This window comes from Seriola aureovittata, chromosome 11 (genome assembly GCF_021018895.1).
Source record: "Seriola aureovittata isolate HTS-2021-v1 ecotype China chromosome 11, ASM2101889v1, whole genome shotgun sequence".
Lineage (NCBI taxonomy): Eukaryota > Metazoa > Chordata > Actinopteri > Carangiformes > Carangidae > Seriola > Seriola aureovittata.
In genome coordinates, this window is record NC_079374.1 from 10,837,211 (window position 1) to 10,860,121 (window position 22,911).

The 22,911-nt window shown below is 38.6% G+C and overlaps 1 protein-coding gene across 3 annotated transcripts in view; it reads right to left on the reverse strand.

The window, feature by feature from the left end:
• Window positions 1-4,554: 4,554 nt before the first annotated feature.
• sytl5 (synaptotagmin-like 5) overlaps window positions 4,555-22,911 on the reverse strand; it is a 40,018-nt gene continuing 21,661 nt past the window's right edge. Inside the window, exons 2-18 of one of the 3 annotated variants that reach the window (XM_056388679.1) lie at window positions 22,153-22,501; window positions 21,848-22,063; window positions 20,631-20,743; window positions 20,316-20,433; window positions 18,684-18,827; window positions 18,281-18,383; window positions 18,018-18,147; window positions 15,204-15,304; window positions 14,387-14,482; window positions 12,116-12,181; window positions 10,079-10,257; window positions 9,838-9,940; window positions 9,593-9,754; window positions 9,379-9,487; window positions 7,899-8,037; window positions 7,600-7,808; window positions 4,555-6,312 (exon numbers count right to left, since the gene is read on the reverse strand). In XM_056388679.1, coding sequence (XP_056244654.1) covers window positions 6,170-6,312; window positions 7,600-7,808; window positions 7,899-8,037; window positions 9,379-9,487; window positions 9,593-9,754; window positions 9,838-9,940; window positions 10,079-10,257; window positions 12,116-12,181; window positions 14,387-14,482; window positions 15,204-15,304; window positions 18,018-18,147; window positions 18,281-18,383; window positions 18,684-18,827; window positions 20,316-20,433; window positions 20,631-20,743; window positions 21,848-22,063; window positions 22,153-22,271 — 2,250 coding nt within the window. In that variant the 5' untranslated portion in view covers window positions 22,272-22,501 and the 3' untranslated portion in view covers window positions 4,555-6,169. Of the gene's footprint in view, window positions 6,313-7,599; window positions 7,809-7,898; window positions 8,038-9,378; window positions 9,488-9,592; window positions 9,755-9,837; window positions 9,941-10,078; window positions 10,258-12,115; window positions 12,182-14,386; window positions 14,483-15,203; window positions 15,305-18,017; window positions 18,148-18,274; window positions 18,384-18,683; window positions 18,828-20,315; window positions 20,434-20,630; window positions 20,744-21,847; window positions 22,064-22,152; window positions 22,502-22,911 lie in introns of all 3 variants that reach the window. The other 2 variants (XM_056388678.1, XM_056388680.1) reach the window with 2 other exon arrangements.

Here is a 22,911-nt window from a genome sequence, read left to right on the forward strand (position 1 = left end):
GGCAAAAAAAAAGTCAAAAAACGTCATAGTATAGTAAGGCAAAAAAAAGTCAAAAAACGTCATAGTATAGTAAGGCGAAAAAACCCAAAAAACGTCATCGTATAGTAAGGCATGAAAATGTCAAAAAATGTCTTAGTATAGTAAGGAATAAAATCATTAATATAAAATAAGGCATAAAAACATCAAAAAACGTGATAGTATAGTAAGGCGAAAAAACCCAAAAAACATCATAGTAAAGTAAGGCAAAAAAAAGTCAAAAAACGTCATAGTATAGTAAGGCATAAAAAAGTCAAAAAAAGTCATAGTATAGTAAGGCATAAAATTGTTAATATACAATAAGGCATGATAACATCAAAAAATATCATAGTATAGTAAGGCAAAAAAAGTAAAAAAAATGACAGTATAGTGAGACAAAAACGTCAAAAAATGTTATAGTATAATAAGGAATAAAATCATTAATAAACAATAAGGTATTAAAAACGTCAAAAAACATCATAGTATAGTAAGGTGAAAAATCCCCAAAAAACATCATAGTATAGTAAGGAATAAAATCATTAATCTACAATAAGGCATAAAAACGTAAAAAAAAGTCATAGTATAGCAAGGCATAAAAACGTCAGAAAATGTCATAGTATAGTAAGGCATAAAATCGTTACTTTACATTAAGACAAAAAAAGTCAAAAAATGTCATAGTACATTAAGGCATAAAAACCTAAAAAAATGTCATAGTACATTAAGGCATAAAAACCTAAAAAAATGTCATAGTATAGTAAGGCGAAAAAACGTCATAGTATAGTAAGGAATAAAATCATTAATATACAATAGGGTATAAAAACGTCAAAAAACATCATAGTATAGTAAGGCGAAAAATCCCCAAAAAACATCATAGTATAGTAAGGCAAAAAAAAGTAAAAAAAACGTTATAGTATAGTAAGGCATAAAATTGTTAATATAAAATAAGGCATAAAAACGTTCAAAACATGTCATAGTACATTAAGGCATGAAAACAGACAAAAAAAGACAAAAAAAGGTCAAAAAATGTCATAGTATAGTAAGACAAAAAAATGTGAAAAAACGTCATAGTATAGTAAGACAAAAAAAGTCAAAAATTGTTAATATACAATAAGGCATAAAAACGTAAAAAAAAATGGCACAGTATATCAAGGTATAAAAAGGGCAAAAAATGTCATAGAATAGCAAGGCATAAAAACGTCAGAAAATGTCATAGTATAGTAAGGCATAAAATCGTTACTTTACATTAAGACAAAAAAAGTCAAAAAATATCATAGTACATTAAGGCATAAAAACCTAAAAAAATGTCATAGTATAGTAAGGAATAAAATCATTAATATACAATAGGGTATAAAAACATCAAAAAACATCATAGTATAGTAAGGCGAAAAATCCCCAAAAAACATCATAGTATAGTAAGGCAAAAAAAAGTTAAAAAAACCTTATAGTGTAGTAAGGCATAAAATTGTTAATATACAATAAGGCTTAAAAACGTTAAAAAACGGCATATTATATTGAGGTATAAAAAGGGCAAAAAAAGTTATAGTGTAGTAAGGCATAAAATCGTTAATTTACAATAAGGCATAAAAACGTCAAAAAAAGTCATAGTATAGTAAGACAATAAAATTCAAAACATGTCATAGTATATTAAGGCATGAAAACATCAAAAAAATGTCATAGTATAGTAAGACAAAAAAAGGTCAAAAAATGTCATAGTATAGTAAGGCATGAAAACGTCAAAAAATGTCATAGTATAGTAAGGCATAAAAAGGTCAAAAAAGTTATAGTTTAGTAAGGAATAAAATCATTAATATAAAATAAAGACATAACAAATAACGTCATAGTATAGTAAGGCATAAAAAAGTCTGAAAATGTCATAGTTTAATAAGGCATAAAACTATTAATTTACAATAAGGCATGAAAATGTCAAAAATCGTCATAGTATAGTAAGGCGAAAAACCCCTAAAAAACGTCATAGTATAGTAAGGCATAAAAAGGTCAAAAAATGTCATAAAATGTCATAAAATAGTAAGGCATAAAAAAGTCAAAAAATGTCATAGTATAGTAAGCCAAAAAAAGTCAGAAAACGTCATACTATAGTAAGGCATGAAAACGTCAAAAAATGTCATAGTATAGTAAGGAATAAAATCATTAATATAAAATAAGGCATAAAAACATCAAAAAACATCATAGTATATAGTAAGGCGAAAAAACTCCAAAAAACATCATAGTATAGTAAGGCAAAAAAAATGTCAAAAAACGTCATAGTATAGTAAGGCATAAAAAAGTCTGAAAATGTCATAGTATAGTAAGGCAAAAAAAAAGGCAATAAACGTCATAATATAGTAAGGCATAAAATTGTTAATATACAATAAGGCATAAAAAGGTCAAAAAAACGGCCTAGTATATTAAGGTATAAAAAGGACAAAAAATGTCATAGTGTAGTAAGGCATTAAATCGTTAATTTACAATAAGGCATGAAAACGTCAAAAAATGTCATAGTATAGTAAGGCAAAAAAAGGCAAAAAATGTCATAGTATAGTAAGACATAAAAATGTCATAAAATGTCATAAAATAGTAAGGCATAAAATTGTTAATATACAATAAGGCATAAAAATATTTAAAAAAAACGGCATAGTACATTAAGGTATAAAAAGGGCAAAAAATGTCATAGTATAGTAAGGCAAAAAAAGTCAAAAAATGTCATAGTATAGTAAGACAAAAAAAGTCAAAAAACGTCATACTATAATAAGGCATGAAAACGTCAAAAAATGTCATAGTATAGTAAGGCATAAAATTGTTAATATACAATTAGGCATTAAAACTTCAAAAAACGTCACAGTATAGTAAGGAAAACCCCCCCCCAAAAAAACCTTCATAATGTAATAAGCATAAAAGGTAAAATAATGTCAGTATAGTAAGGCATAAAAACATTAAAAAAAAGTTAAGTACAGTAAGGCATAAAAAGGTCAAAAAATTTCAGTATAGTAAGGCATAAAATCGTTAATATAGAATTAGGCATGAAAACGTCAAAAAACATAGTAGTATAGTAAGGCATAAAAACGTCTGAAAATGTCATAGTATATAGTAAGGCATAAAATCATAAACATACAATAAGGTATAAAAACTTCCACAAAGGTCATAGAGTATTGGGGTATAAAAAGGTAAAAAAATGTCATAGTAAGGCATAAAATCGTTAATATACAATTAGGCATGAAAATGTCATAGTATACGAAGTTATAAAAATGTCAAAAAATGTCATAGCACTGTATGGCATAAAAGGGTCAAAAAAACGTCATAGCGCAGTGAATTATAACAACCGCGAAGAACGTCATAGTTATAGTAAGGCATAAAATTGTCATAGTATAGAAAGGGATAAAAATGTCAAAAAACTTCAAAGTATAGCAAGGTGTTAAAATGTCATAGTATAGTAAGGTATAAAACAAATGCTAAACTACCACGTTGAACATGGTAAACAGCATCTTTGGAGCATATTGCCAAGCTGCATAAGCATTATCTTAAGCACCACTGTGACTAATTATAGCCTCACAGAGATGTTAGCATTCCTGTAGACTTTTTTTTTCTCTCACCAGTCCAAAAACCCAGTGGAGCCTCTTGTGAGATAATTATGTTTTTCCGCTGTATAATAAACACCCTGCTCTCTGTAATGGAGTCATGCTCTTTGTTTGAGCATAGTGTGTCGGACAGACCTTCCTACATTAATCATAATTGTTAGCTTTGATGGTTGCGAGGTTAAAAGAAAAGGCATGCAAATATTTAAATGTGCCAAAGAACAAACTTCAGACACTCTTGCAGAAGAGCAGCAGTATATGGAGCTAAGATCAACTATGGGTTACATGGTTTGGTCATGAATCAATAAAAAGTAAAACCGTTTTAATCTTATCAGGTCTGAAGCATGGATACAAATCAGGATGCAACACCCAAGCTTTTTATATATTCATTAATTTTTCTTTGAGTGATTGTTTGCAATAGTCCAAACTTCTTACAGATGGTTTAAAAAGTTTTCTTTGGCTTTTTATGTTATATGTTCGGTTTTATATGTTCTTGGCCTGGATGTTTCCCTGGCAGTCGTTGGTAAGCATCGTTCAAAGTGGTTGGATTGGATCTGTAACACAAGCCAGTGATAAAAGGCACTCAGCCTGTGAACAACCTGAGTGATAGGTTTTGAAATCTGTAGGCAAAGAAGTTTTGTTAGAGGTTGTTTTTTTCTGGAAAAAACTAAGCAATAAAGTGATTGATTAATTATTCAGCATGTATTTTGATCATACATCAACTGGCCATTTTATAGGCAAATATGACAAATATTTACTGGTTTCAGCTTTTCGAATGTGAATATTTACCACTTTTTTTCTATCAATGTAACCTATTAACTTTTGTCATTTGTTACAAACCTTCAGTCAGAAAGCCTCAGAATAGTTTTGCAGCTGCCCACTTACAAAACAACACTTAATCAGTCATATGAATATTTAATATAAATAAATGAACAAATGAACAATTAAAATAAAAAGCAAAGTCAGTCAGTCTATGGAAACGTGTTTATTTCAAAATATTCTTGTTACACATTTGGGACAAAATAGGCTTGGATACAGTGAATCTGATGCTTGGAAACCAGACCAACAGAGATAGTACATGCTGTACATCAAGAGTTTCTTCAGTAATAAGGTATTGCACGAGTCTCTCATCTAAAATATGTTGCACACACTATGTATTATTACTGTAGTTGTGGAGTGTGAAACTGTTTTGCCCTGGGAGTTCAGAGCGTTTGCCAAAGACAAGCGGACAGGACAGGCATTCCACATGAGAAATGGTCATACGGGGTTTAACTTGAAAATCGTTTTTGTGAACTGCGTGATTCATCACAGGATGGTGGGTCGTGGAGCCCTGGGTGACAGGGACAAGGTGACGGTCACGACTCATCATTAGGCTTCACTTGAGATGACGGCAGCTCGTCTCAGTGCTGACTCACTCTATAACACACAGCCCCCACCTCAGGGTTCCTGGGAACACACTGAAAATCTCACTTCCTGTTGAGTTCCTCTTCTGAGTGTAAAGTGATGTCATTATCAGTGCTTTAGGTAACTTTCTTTTGTTCTTCTACCTCTGTTTTCTCTAATACAGTACCATGCAGTTTCTATTATTACACTGATACAGTGTTATGTAAATTTACATTGAAAGTAGTCTAAATTGTGTAATCTGTCTAGACTTTGTGCCACAGATTTTTTTTTGCAGACAACCAGGGGTGGAAAGTAACTAACTGGGAGTACTCTTGTAGTTGCAAGTACATTTTTTCAAGGACTTGTTCTTGCTCACAACGACAATGCTAGCATGCTGATGCTAAGCAGGTATAATGTTTGGTATGATGAAGTTTAGCTTTAGGCTTAATTAGCTTCTTCTCCTAATTAGATACTCCTTTCATTTTGCTTTGATAATCTTTTCCTTCATGAATCGAAAAACAAAAATTTCGCAGTGAGTGTAAGTGCTCTGAGAAATTTTCAACGTGCTACTATTTTATTTAAGTGGTCCACCACTCTGCTTGAGTAAAAATTAAGTCAAGTAGGATGGTACAGTAGTACTAACACTAGTCACTTTCCACCTCTGTACACAGCTGTTTATGAGGGGATGAATCTCAGCATCATTGTGTGCTTCAGAGCAGGATGCAGCTTGGTTGCTCATAAAGGGAATGTCTAAGTCTCTACATTATTGATCAGTGCCTTGTGTACTGCCTTACAAATGGTCTCCATCAGCTGTAACTACATGCAGAAATGACTCTGGTACATGAATCACAGAGACGAGGACAGACACATCAGGAGTCACTGTGTGCTTATTTGGTAGGTACAGTAAGTTACATACATATAACATGTTTTTTTTTTTTTCCATATACAGCAGTAAACAGCAGTGCTTGGTCAAGACGAGATGCTTCGGATGGCAGAGGGGCACATGTAGATGAGTGTGTAAGGCATGACTGGCTGCTCTGGACAGGAGAAGGGATCTGAACAGGGCGTCTCAGGGGAGGGAAAGAAGTAGGGAGAAGGACGGAGTCTCCACTTCTGCAGCTCTCTCCTCACACCACTTCTTTCTCTTTCTCCTCTCCCCCCTGTCATTCTCTTTTATCCTCTCTGTTTGTGCTTCGGTCCGCTCATGTGTTACACTTGCGCATGCTGGATCGCAGCATCAGAGTGCACTCGTGAGGGACTTCTGGGTTTTCAATCATGCGTTGCCACAGCCGCTGTTCCTCCCCGTATGAGTCCATCCAATCTACCTCGTTCCCGTAACTTTTGCCTTCAGGGAGGAAACAATGACATAAACATTTGTTTTACTTTGTTGGAAGTACCAGAGAATCCTGAGGAGGTAAACACTCTTACACGACAACACTATTATTTGATGAACTGAAATCTGTCAGATATTTCTGTAACAGTGGAGAAACCTGAATAAGTACCAATTAAATAGGCCATCGTGCCCTCTTCTCCAAGATTTGGAAACAAACTAATTTAAAGGAACAGTTTTCACATTTTGGGAAATACAGCTGTTCACTTTCTTGCCCCAAGTTTGATGAGAAGACCGTCTTGTCTGTATGGGAAATATAAAGCTGAAGGCAGCATTTAGCTTAGGAGCTTAGTTTTTGTGCTGAATAAAAAACGAGATGTGTTAATTACTGAGCTTCAGATTTTGTTACTTTTGGACAGGTTAGCTGTTTCCCCCTGTCTTTAAGCTTAGCTACGCGGCTGCTGGCTCCAGCATCATACATATTGTTCAAACATAAAAGTGAATTTTGAGCTTCTCGTCCAAATCTTGGCAAGAAAGTGTTTTAACACAATTCCCAAAATGTCAACCGTTTCCTTTAAGTTTAGTTTAAGTATATCAAAATTTTACTTAAGAAGAAGAAGAAGTTATTGAGAAAAAATACTTTGTCACTTTCCATCACGCTGTATAATATTGGAGAAATCGGAATAAATTGTCAATCTTGCCTTTTTTCAGGATTTTGAGAGAAAGTTAAGTGACTCGAAATTGAAGAACCAAATTAATCTGTACGCCTGAATACTTCAGGGTTTTGTTGAGCCACTTTATGGAAAACAGACACTTAAATAATCATAATATGTACAATAGAAGAGAAAATAGGCCTCACTTTTCATTTCTTCCTAATCACACAGCTCTCACACAAGCTGTTTCCTCTGAATATTTTTCAGTCAGCCAACATCAATAGCCAGAGGAAGAATACTAGCTCTCAGTTATGCAGCTAAAGATTTTTGGCTTCCAGACAAACAAGATTAACAGATTCAGGACTTTTGTTTGATATGCATATATATCCGTGATTTAGGTCTTTCCAAGATATTTTGAAGCCATAAAAGCCTGCTTTTTAAATTACACATACAGCATTCAACCTCCTCAGAGTTGCTGTAAAGCTCTTTAGTCCACAGAGAACAGTTCAAAGGTTTTACCGTCGTATTTGAAATTCTGTGTGAGACACTGACCTTTTAAGAGAAAAAAAAATGCTTGAGGATGTCTCACATACTAACAAAGTCTAACCAGATATTTTTTTCTTTTTCCAGTAATCCACCTTACACACACCTGTGCCAGCTCCCAGCCTGACTCCTCCCAGGAAGACATTGCTGGCCAGGGCCTCCTTGTCCCACACGGTGAGCTCAAGGCAGACGTTGTTGAGGTCTCCTGGCTGCAGGCCGCAGTAGGTGAAGGTGTGGTTCCACTGTGGGTTCACTGTGCGTCGCTCCACCGCCGTCTTGTGCTTGGTTGACTTGTTGCTATCAGGGAGAAGGTACCTGGGGCAAAAAAACAAACAAACAATTTTACTGCACAAAATGTAGGCTGTGGTTTTGTTTTTGTTATGTAACAATCAGGGAGCATCTCACCCTTTTACAAAAGGATCAGAAGTGCCTCCGGACTTGACAGCGGTGAGATTTTTGGCTCCTTTGACTAGCAGCTCAACCATGCCCCCTTTAGGCAGAGTGAAGCTGCTCGTCTTCTTGCTTTTCAGGAATCCTTTCTTCACTGAGGGGGGTGGGGTGGAGGGGCAGACAGAGAGGAACAACAAACAGACATTAATTAAAATAAGAAAAAAATTATTTGTGTTTTACATGTGGAAATTATATGCACAGACACACGTGTACAGAGTATGTAACATTTTTTTAAACAATGAAACAGTGTGCTACATTCAGGTGTAAACAAACCGCATATGAGTGATTAAGTTATGGATAAACTGATTCCAAAATGAAATATATTGAAAAGGGTAAATCAGAATCAAAAACAAAATCAATCACAACTTCATGTAGGAGGATACAAGTTTTAAGACAACACTTGGGAAGATCAACTATTTCAGCTTTTATTTAACCAGGTAAGTCCATAGATTGTTTTTTGCTTTCCTATCCTGACACTATCACAGCATTCAGTTCAACAATTATTGAGGCTATGAAAAAGCGTAACCTCTCAGATTTATCTTATGACACCTTTGCTGGTCCCAAACTAAGTAACCAGGCAAGAAGGGCCTTTGTCAGGGAGGTGACCAAGAACCCAACGGTCACACTCCTCAGAAGTCCTTTCCAGCGATTGGAGAACCTGCCAGAAGAACGACCATCTCAGCAGCACTCCATCAATCAGGTAATTATTGTAGAATGGATAGATGGAAGCCGCTTTGTGTCAAAAGGCACATGACAACTAAAGGGCTCTGAAGAAAAGCTGCTCCAGAGTGCACGTGACATGAGCCTGGGGCGACAGCCACGACAGCACTCGAGTGGCTTCGGGACAAGTCTCTGACTGTCCTTGAGTGGCCCAGCCAAAGCCCAGACCTAAACCCCTTAAACATCTGAGGGGAGACCTGGATATGGCAATTCAGACACTTCCCATCCAATCTGACAGAGCTTGAGAGGATCTGCCATGAAGAATGGGATAAACTGCTCAAATCCAGGTGTGCAAAGCTTTTACAGCCTTACCCAAGAAGACCCCAAGCTGTAACTGCTGCCAGAGAGGCTTCTACAAAGTAGTGAAGTAAGGGTCTGACCACTTCAGGTTTTGATTTTTTAAAATTTAAAATGAAATAAATCTACAACACAGCAAAATGTGCAAAACGTGAAGGGGTCTATGGCAACTGTATAGCTTCAATTAAGTGTTGGGACAACATGATAAAGAGTATGATGAAGAGGATTATTTCAGACAGTTTGGAATAAGATCATTTGAACAACTTTAAATAAATGGGGAAAATATCAGGTTTTTACTCTTTAGGTAATGTCAGATTTGTGTTATTTATTTAAAAAATTTCATTTTGCATCCTGACACAGTTTAATACACTATGTGTGGGAACATAATATGTAATGGTTATCACAGTTATGATTGTACCTTGCACTTGGTCCAGAGGCAGCATGAGGTTCTTCTCTGCAGGTATATACTTCAACACCACCGTCAGTTCTCCCTTATACTGCATTGTGGAGTCTATACTGTTCTCCACCTACATAAACACCATTCACAATCCTCTCAAACACTTGTCTTGGTATGTGTTTATATAACACAGAAGAAGAAGACAACATGAGTACATGCTGATTCTGGTTCCTACCTTTGGCTGCAGAGCGTACCACTCCTCTATCTGGGAGTCAAACTCCCAGGTGTCAAAGGTCAGCTCCACTTCTCCCAGGAAGCTGTTGTGTCCGAAGCGGTCGTGGTGCCACACAGAGATCTGCAGGGTTCGTGTCTCCAGCTGCGAGTGGCTGATCACATACTACACAAGAAAAAATGAGCTTAGCGATGAAAGTTTTGAATTCAGCTCTGTGTAGAGTTTGTAGAAAAAACACTGAAAGTTACCCTCAGATTCTCATTGAAAACAGGGTTAATGGTGTTGGCCTTGATGCTCGTCTTCCTCTTGCTCTGTCGTGACATATCTGGCAGCAGGTAAGTCTTCACATAACTGTCATGAAAACGAAACAGTGACTCAGTCGTGCTGCACAGGAGGAGATCCTATGCAGATTGTTCCTGTCCCCAATTAATTACCGTGCGTGTGTGTGTGTGTGTGCGTGCGTGCGTGCGCGTGCATGCACATTCTTACGCGTCCGTGCGTTGCCTCCTCTCATCTCCTGTTGCCAGGTTGTGACACTCTTTGACCAGGACATTCAAAGCACCAGTTTTGTAGCTGTAGCTGATGTTCAGCAGGATCTCACCACTCACCCTGGCGTTGCCATAGTCACCAGTCTCACTGTACATACTCATCATGCTGTTGATACTACTCTGTAAGAGAAGAGCAGGAGAGGAGAGTTGAACAGGTAAGGAAAGAAAAGCAACAAATGAGGAACAAGCAAAGCAAAGAGGTGAGAGAAAGCTGAAGAAAACAACATGTAAAGTGGACAAAGTGATGCAATATGGTAGAAATAAAACATTTGCAGGATTTGAATGGAATAAAATCTGTGGCAATACACAGTAAGATTAAGAGTAAAGCCTGCGCCAATGCAAATTTTTACATCAGTAGTTCTGGATCCTCAGAAAGTTGTATACTGAAGATTTAAAAGATTCAGTGGCCTGCTGGACATATAGGGGAGATGTGACCATGGCCTTCCTGAGAGAGAGTACTGCTCCTCAGTGAAGCTTCACTGGATAAATAAAAGGTAAAAGAAAAAAATAAACATGCACTTTGGACCAAAATCCAACATTTCTGTAGGAAGAGTTGCTGTTATTTTGTGCAGATCACAGGTTTGCAGTTTTTATTATGTGCAGAAATTGAGGTATTATCTTTGTTTCTGGGCCCAGAAAGCAATAATACATTATTTTCAGTCATGACTTATGTAAATTATTCGGAGAAACTGAGAAACCTCTGTTATGCCTCCTTTTCAGGAGTGAGTGACAGTGTTTCAAAAGGTAACTGCACAAGAAAAAGTATTTAATATGTCAGATCGGGTGTGAAATACAGCTATTACCCTTACGTGATGCAAGCATACAGTATTTCTATTGTGAATGCATTAGTGAAAGGATGAAAGTACATTAGTGACACTGATTTCCCTGTGTTTTTTCTTCTTTTTATCAACCCATTTGTCGATGAACCTGCCAATTATTCTCTCAACCTATTAATCTTTGAAATGTCAAATTTATGAAAAATGCCTGTTACAATTTTCTAAAGCTCAAGTTGTTGTCAAATTTTTACTTTTTTTTTTAGTCTGACCCTGAAAATATATTCAATTTACCATGACAAAAGACACAGCTAAACAGCAAATGCTCTCAACTGATAATCTGCAACTATGTAATTTTTCTCATTTGTGTTTGAGAATTGACTTGCTGTTGGTGATTATTCTGTTGCTGAGCTAATTGCAGACTCCTCTCGGCTCTGACTGCAAGCCGTAAAAATAAATTATAGGCAGATTTGAGAAAAGGAACATGGAGCATTTAGTGTATAATCAGAAGAATAGATGAAGAAATGAAGAAAAACCCAAAAGGCAAACAAGTGACAAACAATAAAAACGAAGAAAAAGAGTAAAACTTGTCTTATTATTACCAGTTCCACCCAGAAAGTTAACTTTGCATGCACTATATTGGTAAAACAGTGAGAGTTTTAACCTGTGTGTCTGCACCTCGTGAGTTTCATAGATTGCCAAATTAAAAAGTAAAAATTCTTCCACAACAAACTAGACCACATTTTTCTACCTCTGCCAAATCTATTTCATGAACAAAAGACTCCAAACCATTACAACCACAGCAGGTAATCATGTCTGGAACATTTCTTGGGAAGCAAACTTGTCTGTTGTGGCTCTGGACAGGATTTAACTGGTATAATCCACTGATAATAATATTCCTGTCCAGGGAGTACAGAAGTCAAGAAAGCAGAATTGAGCCACACTGTGCTTCTTCTACTGGAAAGTCTACCTCATTTATTTCCTGCAGGGAGCCAGTGTGATAAATGACTACTTTAATGTGAAGGGCTTAGGCTTAATGGAAATAGATGTAGCTAAAATCACATGAAAAAGGCAATGATGGGCACAAACACATACTGAAGAATCACGATATATTATTGAATATTTGTGCTCCGCCATTGCACCTCTACGGTTATAATGCAGTGGTGAATATAAATACATGCACAAACGTGGAAGAGGAGACTCACAGTCTCAGCATCCGAGTCAGGGATATTGAGGTACCCCCACCTTCTCTCTGAGCCGGGAGTGGAAGACTAGCAGCCGATTCATTTAAGAGATGGTGAGAGATAAGACAGGGGAAGGAAGGTGGAAAAAGAGAAGAAGGAGAGAGATCTGAGCTCTTTGATGTGTTAGTGATAGAGGCAGACCCCCCGAGCACAGACCCCCGGCCCCCGAGGAGGAGCTGCAGAAACCCTGTCTACAGCAGCACAGCCAGAAACCACATTACACACGGTTACCATGGTGATTATCAGATGAAACCACAGAGATTACAACTCATCTGGAATCGGCTGTGAAATCAACATGGACACACTGGACACACACACACACACACACAGGGCAAGAGTCAAAACGAGAGCGATGTGTAGTTCCTCTATGGTGTCTAGTATTTCTATCAATTACTCTATATTTTTATTCTTTTAAAATATATATATCTATATTTTGAACCAGGCTAGTAATAGGAATGGCAAAATGTCTTTCAGAACCTCAAGCAGGTCCAGCTGCCTTCATACAACTTTAAGAGATACCGTGACCCAGAGGACTGTAGCCGGGAGCCCGATATAATAGACCCTCAGTAAAGGGCAGTAAACTGAGATTTCAAGCATCATCATCATTTTGTGTCATCACTGACAGCTGTAGAGCCACACAGTGATCATTTTCACATCTGTAAAATGCATCATATGCAATCAGCAAATGGACACTGAAATATTGTTGGACAGCTATACTACTCCATGTGGTTAATAGAGAGTGATATTGGACATGGTCTAAGTGCAGCCTCTCAGACCTGCTAGCATGGCTGGAGACGGTTAGCTCACATCAACTCCTCCCATATCATTATTCAAAAATATACATTTTATTGCTAGTTTTGATTCACCAGTAAAACTGAATTAATAGAATAAAAATTAAGGCATCTCTAAAAAAAAAAAACCCCAAAAAAACTATCTAACAGATAATGGAACCTGCACTATGAAATAAACGGCACTATCGCTGCCTCGGTTGTGCTTTCATTATCCACCCAAAGCCCTCCATAAAGTGAATCATGTAATAGTGGGCAGAGTATATTAGAGCTTGATTCAATGAGAGACTCAACTATCTGTATAATGTCCCTCATCATCTCCTTCCACTTCCATTCATACTACCAACAGCAGCGCAGTGATGGCTGTTATGAGATGACATAATAAACGCGACAGACAAGACGTCTGTCTTGTCTGTTTACCTACGCACTTCTCAAATTACACACTCACACTCTCGCAGGCACCACAGACCGCTGAAGGTGGTATGAGTCACGAAGCAAGACAATTATTCAGGTCATTTGAATAACTGAATTTTCTGCTGAAGTAAGCGCTTCATAGTTGTTAGGGTGGGGGGGTCGCACATGTAAGTGTTTACATGTTTAATATTGTGACTGTGTCAAATTTAACCATGAAGGCAGCTTTTGTTTTTGTGTGTCTATGTTTTCCATAATTTCTGCCTCCAACCCAGTACAGCACATTTATATTCAATTTGTGGCATTGATGGGATTATATTGTATCTTAAGTTACATTTCAACAGTTAGTGTAAAAAAATCAACAGAACAAGCCATTTAACAGGAGCTATTTCTCTGCAACGGGGAAATTTAAAAACAGTTCAAAGTGAAAATGATCCAACAGGGACAATGTGTCTGGAAAGAGATTTTGCTATTAAAATTTTAAAGCTCCCATGAGATTCACATTTCACACTGTCATGTAATCCATTGTTGATAAAAAAAACAAAAAAACAAAATCAAAACACACGTTTAAATGTATTTTGTAGCTACAGATATAGATCCACAAAATATGTCTTTTGGTCATTTGAATAAATACACCCCATGGTAGGATAAATTAAATGTACACATACGATTCACTTTATGAAGCTACATAAAACACATTTATGCGAATCACATTATTCCCATAAACAAAGTAGTAATCCTTCACATTATCATACTAGAAGTGAAGTTAGTTTAAGTAAATGCAGCAGGTTTCCTCAGCGCGCTGCGTTCACCGTGCTGCAGGTGTTCGTGACACACGCTGTCCCCTGGCCCCACAGACTGTTTACACAGTCAACACTACAGCCTACAGCCATGACTCATGCATCAGGTGACGGTGAGCATACGTGTGTAAATAAAGTGAGCATGTACATGTTGGTGCACAGTGCTTCCCGTAATGGTTTTTTGCTTGTTGTTATTTCTGTGTTTGTAGTAGCTAGTTTAACATGGGTGTTACCGTTGACACTGCGTTGCTGAGGCGTCGGCTGGCAGGCTTGCTGTGGGCCGACATCAGGGCATCGATGTCTTCCTCCCCATCCTCATCAGAAAACTCCTGTGGACCACAGCGTTCAGATTTAATCAAAAGGGAAACGGGATCTGGGACTTTGTACTTGGATTTTTTTTTCCTCCCCTCTACACAGCGGCTCTGTGTGGGTGGATGCAGCCAGCTTCCATAAATTCAATCAGACAAGTCAGGACAGAGCGTGGTAACTTGTTTACTTGTTTGTCACACGCAAAATCACAGTGTCACTGGGTTTACAGTAAACTTGTGAGCATGAATGGAGTAGTTTTATTTTTAAAATCGTGTGTGTGTGTGCTTGTGTGTGTGTGTGTGTGTGTGTGTTTGTGTGTATGAGTACGACCAATGTGCTCGTGTGTCTGTGAAGCGCTTTGAATGCAAATGAACGCAAGAGACAAAGCGAGCCCTATACTGACCGCCACATCCTCCACCTGTATTCAGCCTACAGCCGTTTAGATGCTTGTCATGCTCTTTGAAGTGGGCTCTGAAGTGAAATTAACATTCAGCCCCACATCTGACGCATCACACTGAGCCACAGTCCCTGAGCTCGTTATGGGCATAAGATATAGTGCAGTGGATGTATGGATTTAAAAAAAAGGGGTATAGACTGAAAATTCAGTCTGTGTAAATTTCAGACTCTGAGCTTTTGCTGTGACTGGAATCTGCGGTGAAGCTGCTGCACAAATCAAACAAGTGTCCAGTGTGTGGGGGATATAGCTGAAAGAGGAGGAAAGGATGGACTGATGGTGCTTACTGTTTCATTGAGCCCGGGAACCGAACGGCTTCTGAGACTGAAGGCGTCGTCACTGGGTTCAGAACCAGGAGCTGACAGGTCCATCTCTGAGCGGCAGTGATCTGGTGTGGGAGAGAGGAGAGGGAAACAAGGGATGCAGAGGAGGAGGAGGAGGAGGAGGAGGAAGAAGAGGAGCGATGGTGAGAACTTAATTTACTTTGCCACAAATGTGCAAGAAATGCAACTCAAAGTGTTTGACATTTGGACCTATTTCATTAGGCTAAAAAAAATTTAGCTTCTACTCAGCCTCCACTAATTGTTACTTCAGTCATATTCTCCTATATTATAGACGATTAAAAAGTTACATGGGTGTTCTGTGATCAGCGTTTACCGTTTAACCTCCTTATTACTAAAGAAACATAAAATTAACATCAGATGTTTTTCTAAGGATCTGCACATCCCATTTGTCAGCAAAGTTTTATGTCATCTCATGGTTCTTAAAAAATTAAGTAATAAGTAATATTAATATTGTAGACTACAACTATCATAGTCTATGAGATCTATCTGGAGTAAAAACTGAAGCAGCTTCTCTGACTGATAAATGAGCCACTGACTACACAACATTTATTCTGTTCAGAGAGTAAACCTTCGTGGTCCTAAATCACACACACAAATTAAATTATCTCCAATTAAACAAAATGTCATGTTGCTGATACAACATCTAAACCAATCAGCTCTTAGGTCAGACGTTTCCCATCATGCCCTGGGGTCTTGCGGTCAGTGGAGGGCAGCTGTGGTGCCTGACTCCAAAAACTGCAGCCGCCTTAATCTTGCGAGGCTATCGTTATCTGCGTTTGGATGACATCAGAACAAATCAAGATCAAGTTGGATGGAAATCCAACTGATGTGTGACATCGCTGGTGAGAAAACCTGACGTCTTACATTAGCTCTCAAAGGCACAAGAAGCAGTCTCAAAGGTGGGAGTCTATCATATCATCTCATTGTTGACTGAATATTATATAATCCTATATAATATAATATAATATAATATAATGTAATAGGGTTTTTTAAAATTTTTTAGCTGCTTTGAACAAACAAAATTTCCCATAATCACTAGACCAGTAAACAAACCCCCCCCCCCAGTGGCTAAATAATTCATATGATGTAACTACAAGGTTAGCATCAGGGCTAACCTTGTCGCTACCAAGTGAACCCAGATGCAAACAAACAGTGCATAGATCCTATAAAATTATCTGAATGTATTGTATTTGTATTGTATACTGGATTTTATTTTGCACTTTCAGATACGTCAACAGTGAAAAGAACTGCAGATATATCCACGAAGTTGGAGATATCTGAGTCAGAGATTCCCGACATCTCTGGGTCACAATTACAAGTTGGAGACTGACGTGATCAGTTTTCCCCTCATAATAAAAGACTGTTCAAATTGATAGACAAATTAATAGATATCTAGTTACATACAAAACACCTTAATCTATTACTCTGGGATTTTGTATGTTTTCAGGGATATTTTAAGGGAGTTAGCCAGACGTGCCAATGATTGCATTTTACATTACAGCAGATAAATTCACAGTTAAATCCATTCCTTACACTTTTGCTCTTGTGTTTTTGGTTTTAAAAAAGGCTTAAAAAAGATAAATCTGATTTGTTTGTGTAAACAAATAAGATGTTAATTATTAAGCGTCAGAGCTCAAGGACATAAATTTGAACTTTGGAGATAAACCGTAACTGTTCTTCCCACTTCCAGTCTTAAGCTAAGCCATGTGTTAAGCAAATAATTGCCTCCTGCTCTAGCTCCATAGTTAACACAGACATGAGCTTGACATCTTCTCATTTAACGCTCCCAAAAATACTAAAATAATCCTTTTAATGTGTAAAATACATACACCAGCAAAAAAGAAAGAAAAAAGTGGGGGGATGTAATATCCGTGAGGATAGGGCACATACAAAGTGAGCGTAATCACATTTGCTCATTCCCTACTCTCTTTCCCCAAGCCTGTCTTCAGCAAATAAAAGCATAAAATGCCCCCAAATAGAATAAAATTAATAAAACAATAGAGGTAAAGTGTAAATGAGCTTTGAGGAGGCAAAACTGGGTTTAAAACCGCAGGAGGGAGTTTTACAACAATAAGTCTGAAGATCAGAGGACTCATCCAGGGACAAACTGTGTCTTTGGAGCACATCAACCATAAAGTGAAGCACAAGCTGAGATTCTTAAAATATTTGCTAAAACTGGAAATACAATGCTACAAAACAAAATGGTTTCATCTTCATACTGTTGTGAATTTGTAGTCGGACACATCTGTGGGCAAGTCGAGGAGGTCGTCTGTCAGCAGTTTCCAGCTAACGACACTAATCGGAACCACTTTATAATCTTGACACACCTCTTCGCAGCTGGTACTGACGGAGATAAAAGGTTTTGCACGGAGAGAGACAAAGTGGAGGAGATTATACCATAGCAAAAAGCGGGAGAGTTCCACACATAAAGAAGAGCAGCAGAAGGTGATGGGGAGCGTGAGTTAATAGTGTAATTGGTAAAGACGTGACATCTGGCGTATGGCATCATTTCATCCTTTACGAGATACTTAGCAGTAGGAGTTGGAGCTGAGTGTTTCTGCATCGCCCTGATTAGACTGTCTAACATCATCTCTGATATGAACCTGCTGCCATGAACGCATCTTCAAACTGTGACTCATTGAAATGTTTGTGCGTGAGCTGTGAAGCTGTATGACGGCAGCAGGAGTCAAGTGACTTCTGTTTTGGGGCGGGGGGGAACAAGACAGAAAAAGGAGGAGTGGGTTGTAATGGAGATACCTGATGAGACCGAGGCCCTTGACACAGAAATGGTGGGAGTGCCAGAGTTCCTCCTGTTATTGCCGGCAGCTTTCTGCTCAGGCGTGCCGTCACTGGAGTGCAAACTGGCGACGCTCTCCGCTCCATCGGGCTGTTTGCAAACACAAATACACCCACCAAAAACTGTTAAAAGAACATTGTAATCTAGACAGTTTCCTCCGGCGTGTAGCTGTATGTGTGTTTATGTGAGCATGAGTGTGTGTGTGTCAGTTGCTGACCCTGACCCTCCGGTTGTCGCTGGGAGTGGATGATCTGTCCAAAGTTTGGGATCGCAGGTTGTTGGGTACTGTGGGCATCCCAGAGGACTCCAAGGCCACCGCACCTCCCCTGAACACCAGGAAGAGACCAGTTCAACACCATCCACAACATGTATTCAGCACCTCCCAGAGTTCCTTCAACATCAAGTCTCTATTCACATGTTGAGGTTTCAATACAGTAGAGACTGATGTGAGGCTGCACCGCTGCTGCGACAATGAGATTTGAGACAGTGTCTGCTGTTGTCCCTACCTGCTGAATGGGGATCTAAAAAGGTAAAAACGTAATGTATGATGCTGAGTAAGAGTTTTCTCTATTATATCTTAGCAAAGCACTGTGTAACTGCATTTTGAAAAAAATAAAGACTGACACCTGTTTGAACGCGGACTTGGAGCAGAGCGGACACTTCGTACGCTTTGAGCATCTCCATCCGAAACAGATTTGACACTGACGCTGTCGACTCCGTTCTCTGGCTTCAAGGTGGGTCGGCTGCCTTTTTTATCCATCTTCATCCGTCTGCGCGCACACGCACACACACACACACACACACACACACACACACAGGGAGTCTGTTATCTACTGAGCATTGGAGATATGCGGTCATGTCTATTAATGCAGAGTCATTGCAGCGTGTCTCTCTGATCCGTCTGCTTTATCAGGATCATCTCGGTCACTCAGCTCTACAGTTTCCATCCTGCAGAGGAAATATTACCTAGTATACTTAAACCCTGGTAGATACATTTAATTGTTTAATTATTATTAAGTTGTTTTCAGTCCTGCTTTTCACCAACTTTAGTGAAATTTGGTGATATGGGTCATTATATGATATGATATTAAAAATTCTGGACCTGCATCAGGGCTGCTGATGCAGGTCCAGAATCCTTCTGACTTTGTTGATCGCTGACTTTTCCTCTAGCGCCACCATGAGGCTGATGTTTGGTTTTTAGTGAAAAGTTTTGACAACTGTTTGATGGATTGCCATGACATTTGGTACAGACACCCATGGAGCCCGGAGGATGAATTGTAATGAATTTGGTAAGTTTTTATTTGGACTTTGTGTGCTAATTGGCACATTTTAGCAGTATACCAAGCTACACTAAGCTCACAGAAAGTGTAGCTTGTGTCTTGGAATTTGTTTTGATTTGTCTCTATTGCACTTGTCATGCATTTGTTTCATGCTGTATTGAATCCAAACCAAAAACACGTTCACTAGCATACTTAGTTGATGGTCAAAATTCTGGCTAATGAATCCCATGATTGTCTAGCACTGTTGTTTATAAGTTTGACAAATCTGATCTATGTTCATATGCAGATTTGCTTCCACGTTATGAAATTATGCACACCATGCAGGGACACTATTTCCAATATCAAACATTCCAGCAAACAAAACACGTATTCAGTAAAAATGTAGTAATATTTATGTTATATTTATTCATTAATATTTGAATAAAACTGTCTGAATTACTGTTTTCTTCTTAATGATGGGTTATGTAATGTGTGCTCAGCAGGCACCGCTCTGATGAAATAATTGCAGCTCCCTGAGATTTTGAAACTGAAGTGGCTGAATTTTGTGTTAACAGAGTAGCAATAACATCTATTGTTTATCAGAGCCTGGCTGCTTTTTGTCTATATGGCGTCTTTGTTTGAAACGCTGTGATGCCTTCAGGAACCATTAGAGTGCAGCCAAGACGCGGAGTGATGTTAGCCAGCACAATCCAATTACTGCCGTGTTGCTTTGCCAAATGTATTTTAAAACGCATTCAGGGTCTCAAAAATCAAATGAGCATCCACTTGATCTTTTCTAATGCCTTTGTGCTGGAGTGAGCCTTTCAACACACTGCAGACTTCTTTTGAATTTGGTTTGATCTGATTTTATCCTGTGCACTTTCTCCTATCATGCATATTTCATGTGTTCATGTTATGTAACAATTCAGTGAGTAAGTCCTGCTAAATTCAAAATAAATATGCATTCGCATGAACATAAACATTTTTTTCGCAACTTACCCTTTCCTCCTGGCACCGTCCATAGCGATGAGTATTGCGCTCCTATGAGATCTCGGGGTGTCAGGTCTCTCGGACTCAGAGGGGGTCGAAAGGGTCTCTGTAGACTTTTTGTCTGTGGCTTGTGATCAAAAACAAAAAGCCATGAACACCATCAGCATATATCTCACACTACTACCAATCAGCCAATCAAGTGGCAGCAGAAAGAGAGAAGGGAAGCCCTACCCAGTATTAGTATGGTGTTCCTAATGATGTGCTCTGTGTTTGCTGTTTGGCTTACAGTTGTACAGTTTTGAGTACATTAGTGGTCAGACTCACTGGTCGGGCTGCTCAGGATGTTCTGTTTGATCACATCACTGCTCAGCACTTTCTGCTCAAAGCGTTTGGACCGCTCCTCCAGGAACCACTCTCCTGTCACCACCTTCAGCTCCCTGCAAACACACAGTCCACGGCTTACTGGCAATTCAGCTCCTCAAAACATCAGGCCAACTCAAGCTGTTAGATATTAATCGATAAGTGATCAGTTATTTATGAGTGTTGAGAGACTAGAAATAAAACCCCACCGCTAATTGATTCTGAAGAACAGACATCGAACCCTCATGTTTACCAGTAGTGTTGTAGGTGGTTCTTAATAATTTCCATTGTGGCAGAGCTGGAAATATCTCACGTTACTTATTTGTGAATGTAATGCAGTCTAATGCAACAGTCCTGTAATAAATCTTACCATCATGAAGGTAATAATGTTCAGTTTTTATTGAAATTGTTTTAGAGAGTTGTTGATTCAATTGTATGATCATTTTGGAGGATGCAGTTTGTAGTGTTGTTGAATCGTATTGCATGATTCAGAGAGGTGGTCCTGTTTTTTTTGTTTTTTTTTTAGCTTACCCTCATTGAAGTTGTTGATTTCCTGCAGGACTGCTAGATTAGACTGCACTGGTTTTAACGAGGTGTTCTTAATAAAATGACGAGTGTACCTTGAGGACAAGCCAAGAGTGCTGCAAGATTTATTTCTGTTATTTTTTTACTTAACCTTTTTAACAATGTGTCATCATATAAAAAAAAAACAAGGTGACATTTACATCAACTACTAAAACAACCCTCGACAGAGAAAAAGGATATTGAATACTTCAAGCCACTGAGAGAGGTGACGCATGATGTCATGTGCGTGCATTTACAGTCCTTGAATAGCAAATATGTAAGCTAACTCTACTTTTGAACAAAACAAAATAAATACATTCGGCCTCACTAATTACCACACGTAATGCATGGGGGACGTAAATGTAAAAAGATGCTGTAAAACCAACGGTATAAACAGCACTGACAGATAGTGTTGCAGTGGGGTTTTCTTTTTTTGGTCAGGGTGGATTTTTCCTTAAAGCTTTGGAGATGATCCCGGCACTGAAACACCTGAGGCCCTTGCAGACAAATGGAGACAGATGTGGTGTCATTAACCATCTAATCTAAACCATCTGGACTCCATTTCTCTTCCAAACACTCAACACTGTCCTAGTCCCTGCAGGCACCATCACACTTACGAGATCTTGGCACAAACATTACACTTCCACTGGCGTCCGTTGGGAGTTGCAACGCGACAGTTGCTGCAGACCCGCAGCTGACACTCCTCGCAGAGATCTCCACGGTCAAAAATCAGGCCCAAAGCCCTCAGGCAGCGAGCGCACTGTCGCTCGCCCAACTCCTGGGGCCGACGGGAACCCTTTCGTTTGATCTCCAGCAGCTCATTCTTCAACTTCCTGTGCGAGAGAAAGGGGAGAACATCAAGAGATATGAAGAAACGTCAGAGTGAGATGTGAAATTGTTGAAATGATAACGAAGTCCTCACCGTATCCTCTTCTCCTCTCGCTTCCTCAGTTTCTCGTCTTTCTGCAGCACCTTCAGGATCATCTCTCTCTCATGTTCCAGCAGAAAGGAGAGGTTCAAATCCTCCTCGACCTGCTCCATTGATCCCTCAGTTAGACTCAGTCAAAAACAGTCAACTAAGATGTTGCATGAAGGGAGTCAGAAGAACTACATTATGATGCGAAGAGCTCCAGTTTCTGTTCTGCTAACAATTGGGTTGTTGTTCTTTTAGCTGACATAGTCTGAACTCTCCCGGTGCTCCTCCAGTGTTTCCTCCTCTAATCTTCTGTTTCTTTGGGGAAGCCGACAAGAGGTGGCCACTTTCAGGAATCCTAGACAATGTGAAACAGACAAGGAAAATCATTAAAATACACCTGACGTTAATAACGTAGTGGAAACTGCAAATGGATTGGCAATACAGGTCCAGGTTAATGTGCTTGTCTTTTGGCTGGTGTAAAAAGTATTAATTAAAATAAGACAATGATTTGCAGGATTACAAAGAAGCGCAAGTAATTGGTAGACATTTGACAGCTCCACAGCAGCTTAACAACCTCCCAATTAGGCTCCAAGGCTGACATTCAGAGCACAACACCCACATTTCTCAGCTTCCGTTAACAAAGCTCTGTCTATCCCTGAAATTCATGACATGGCTTGTAATAATAATCGGCTCACCTGCATGCCAACACACACAGCTACATTAGATTCCTTTGGTGCGGGTGATGCTTTTGTACAAGGAGACTTG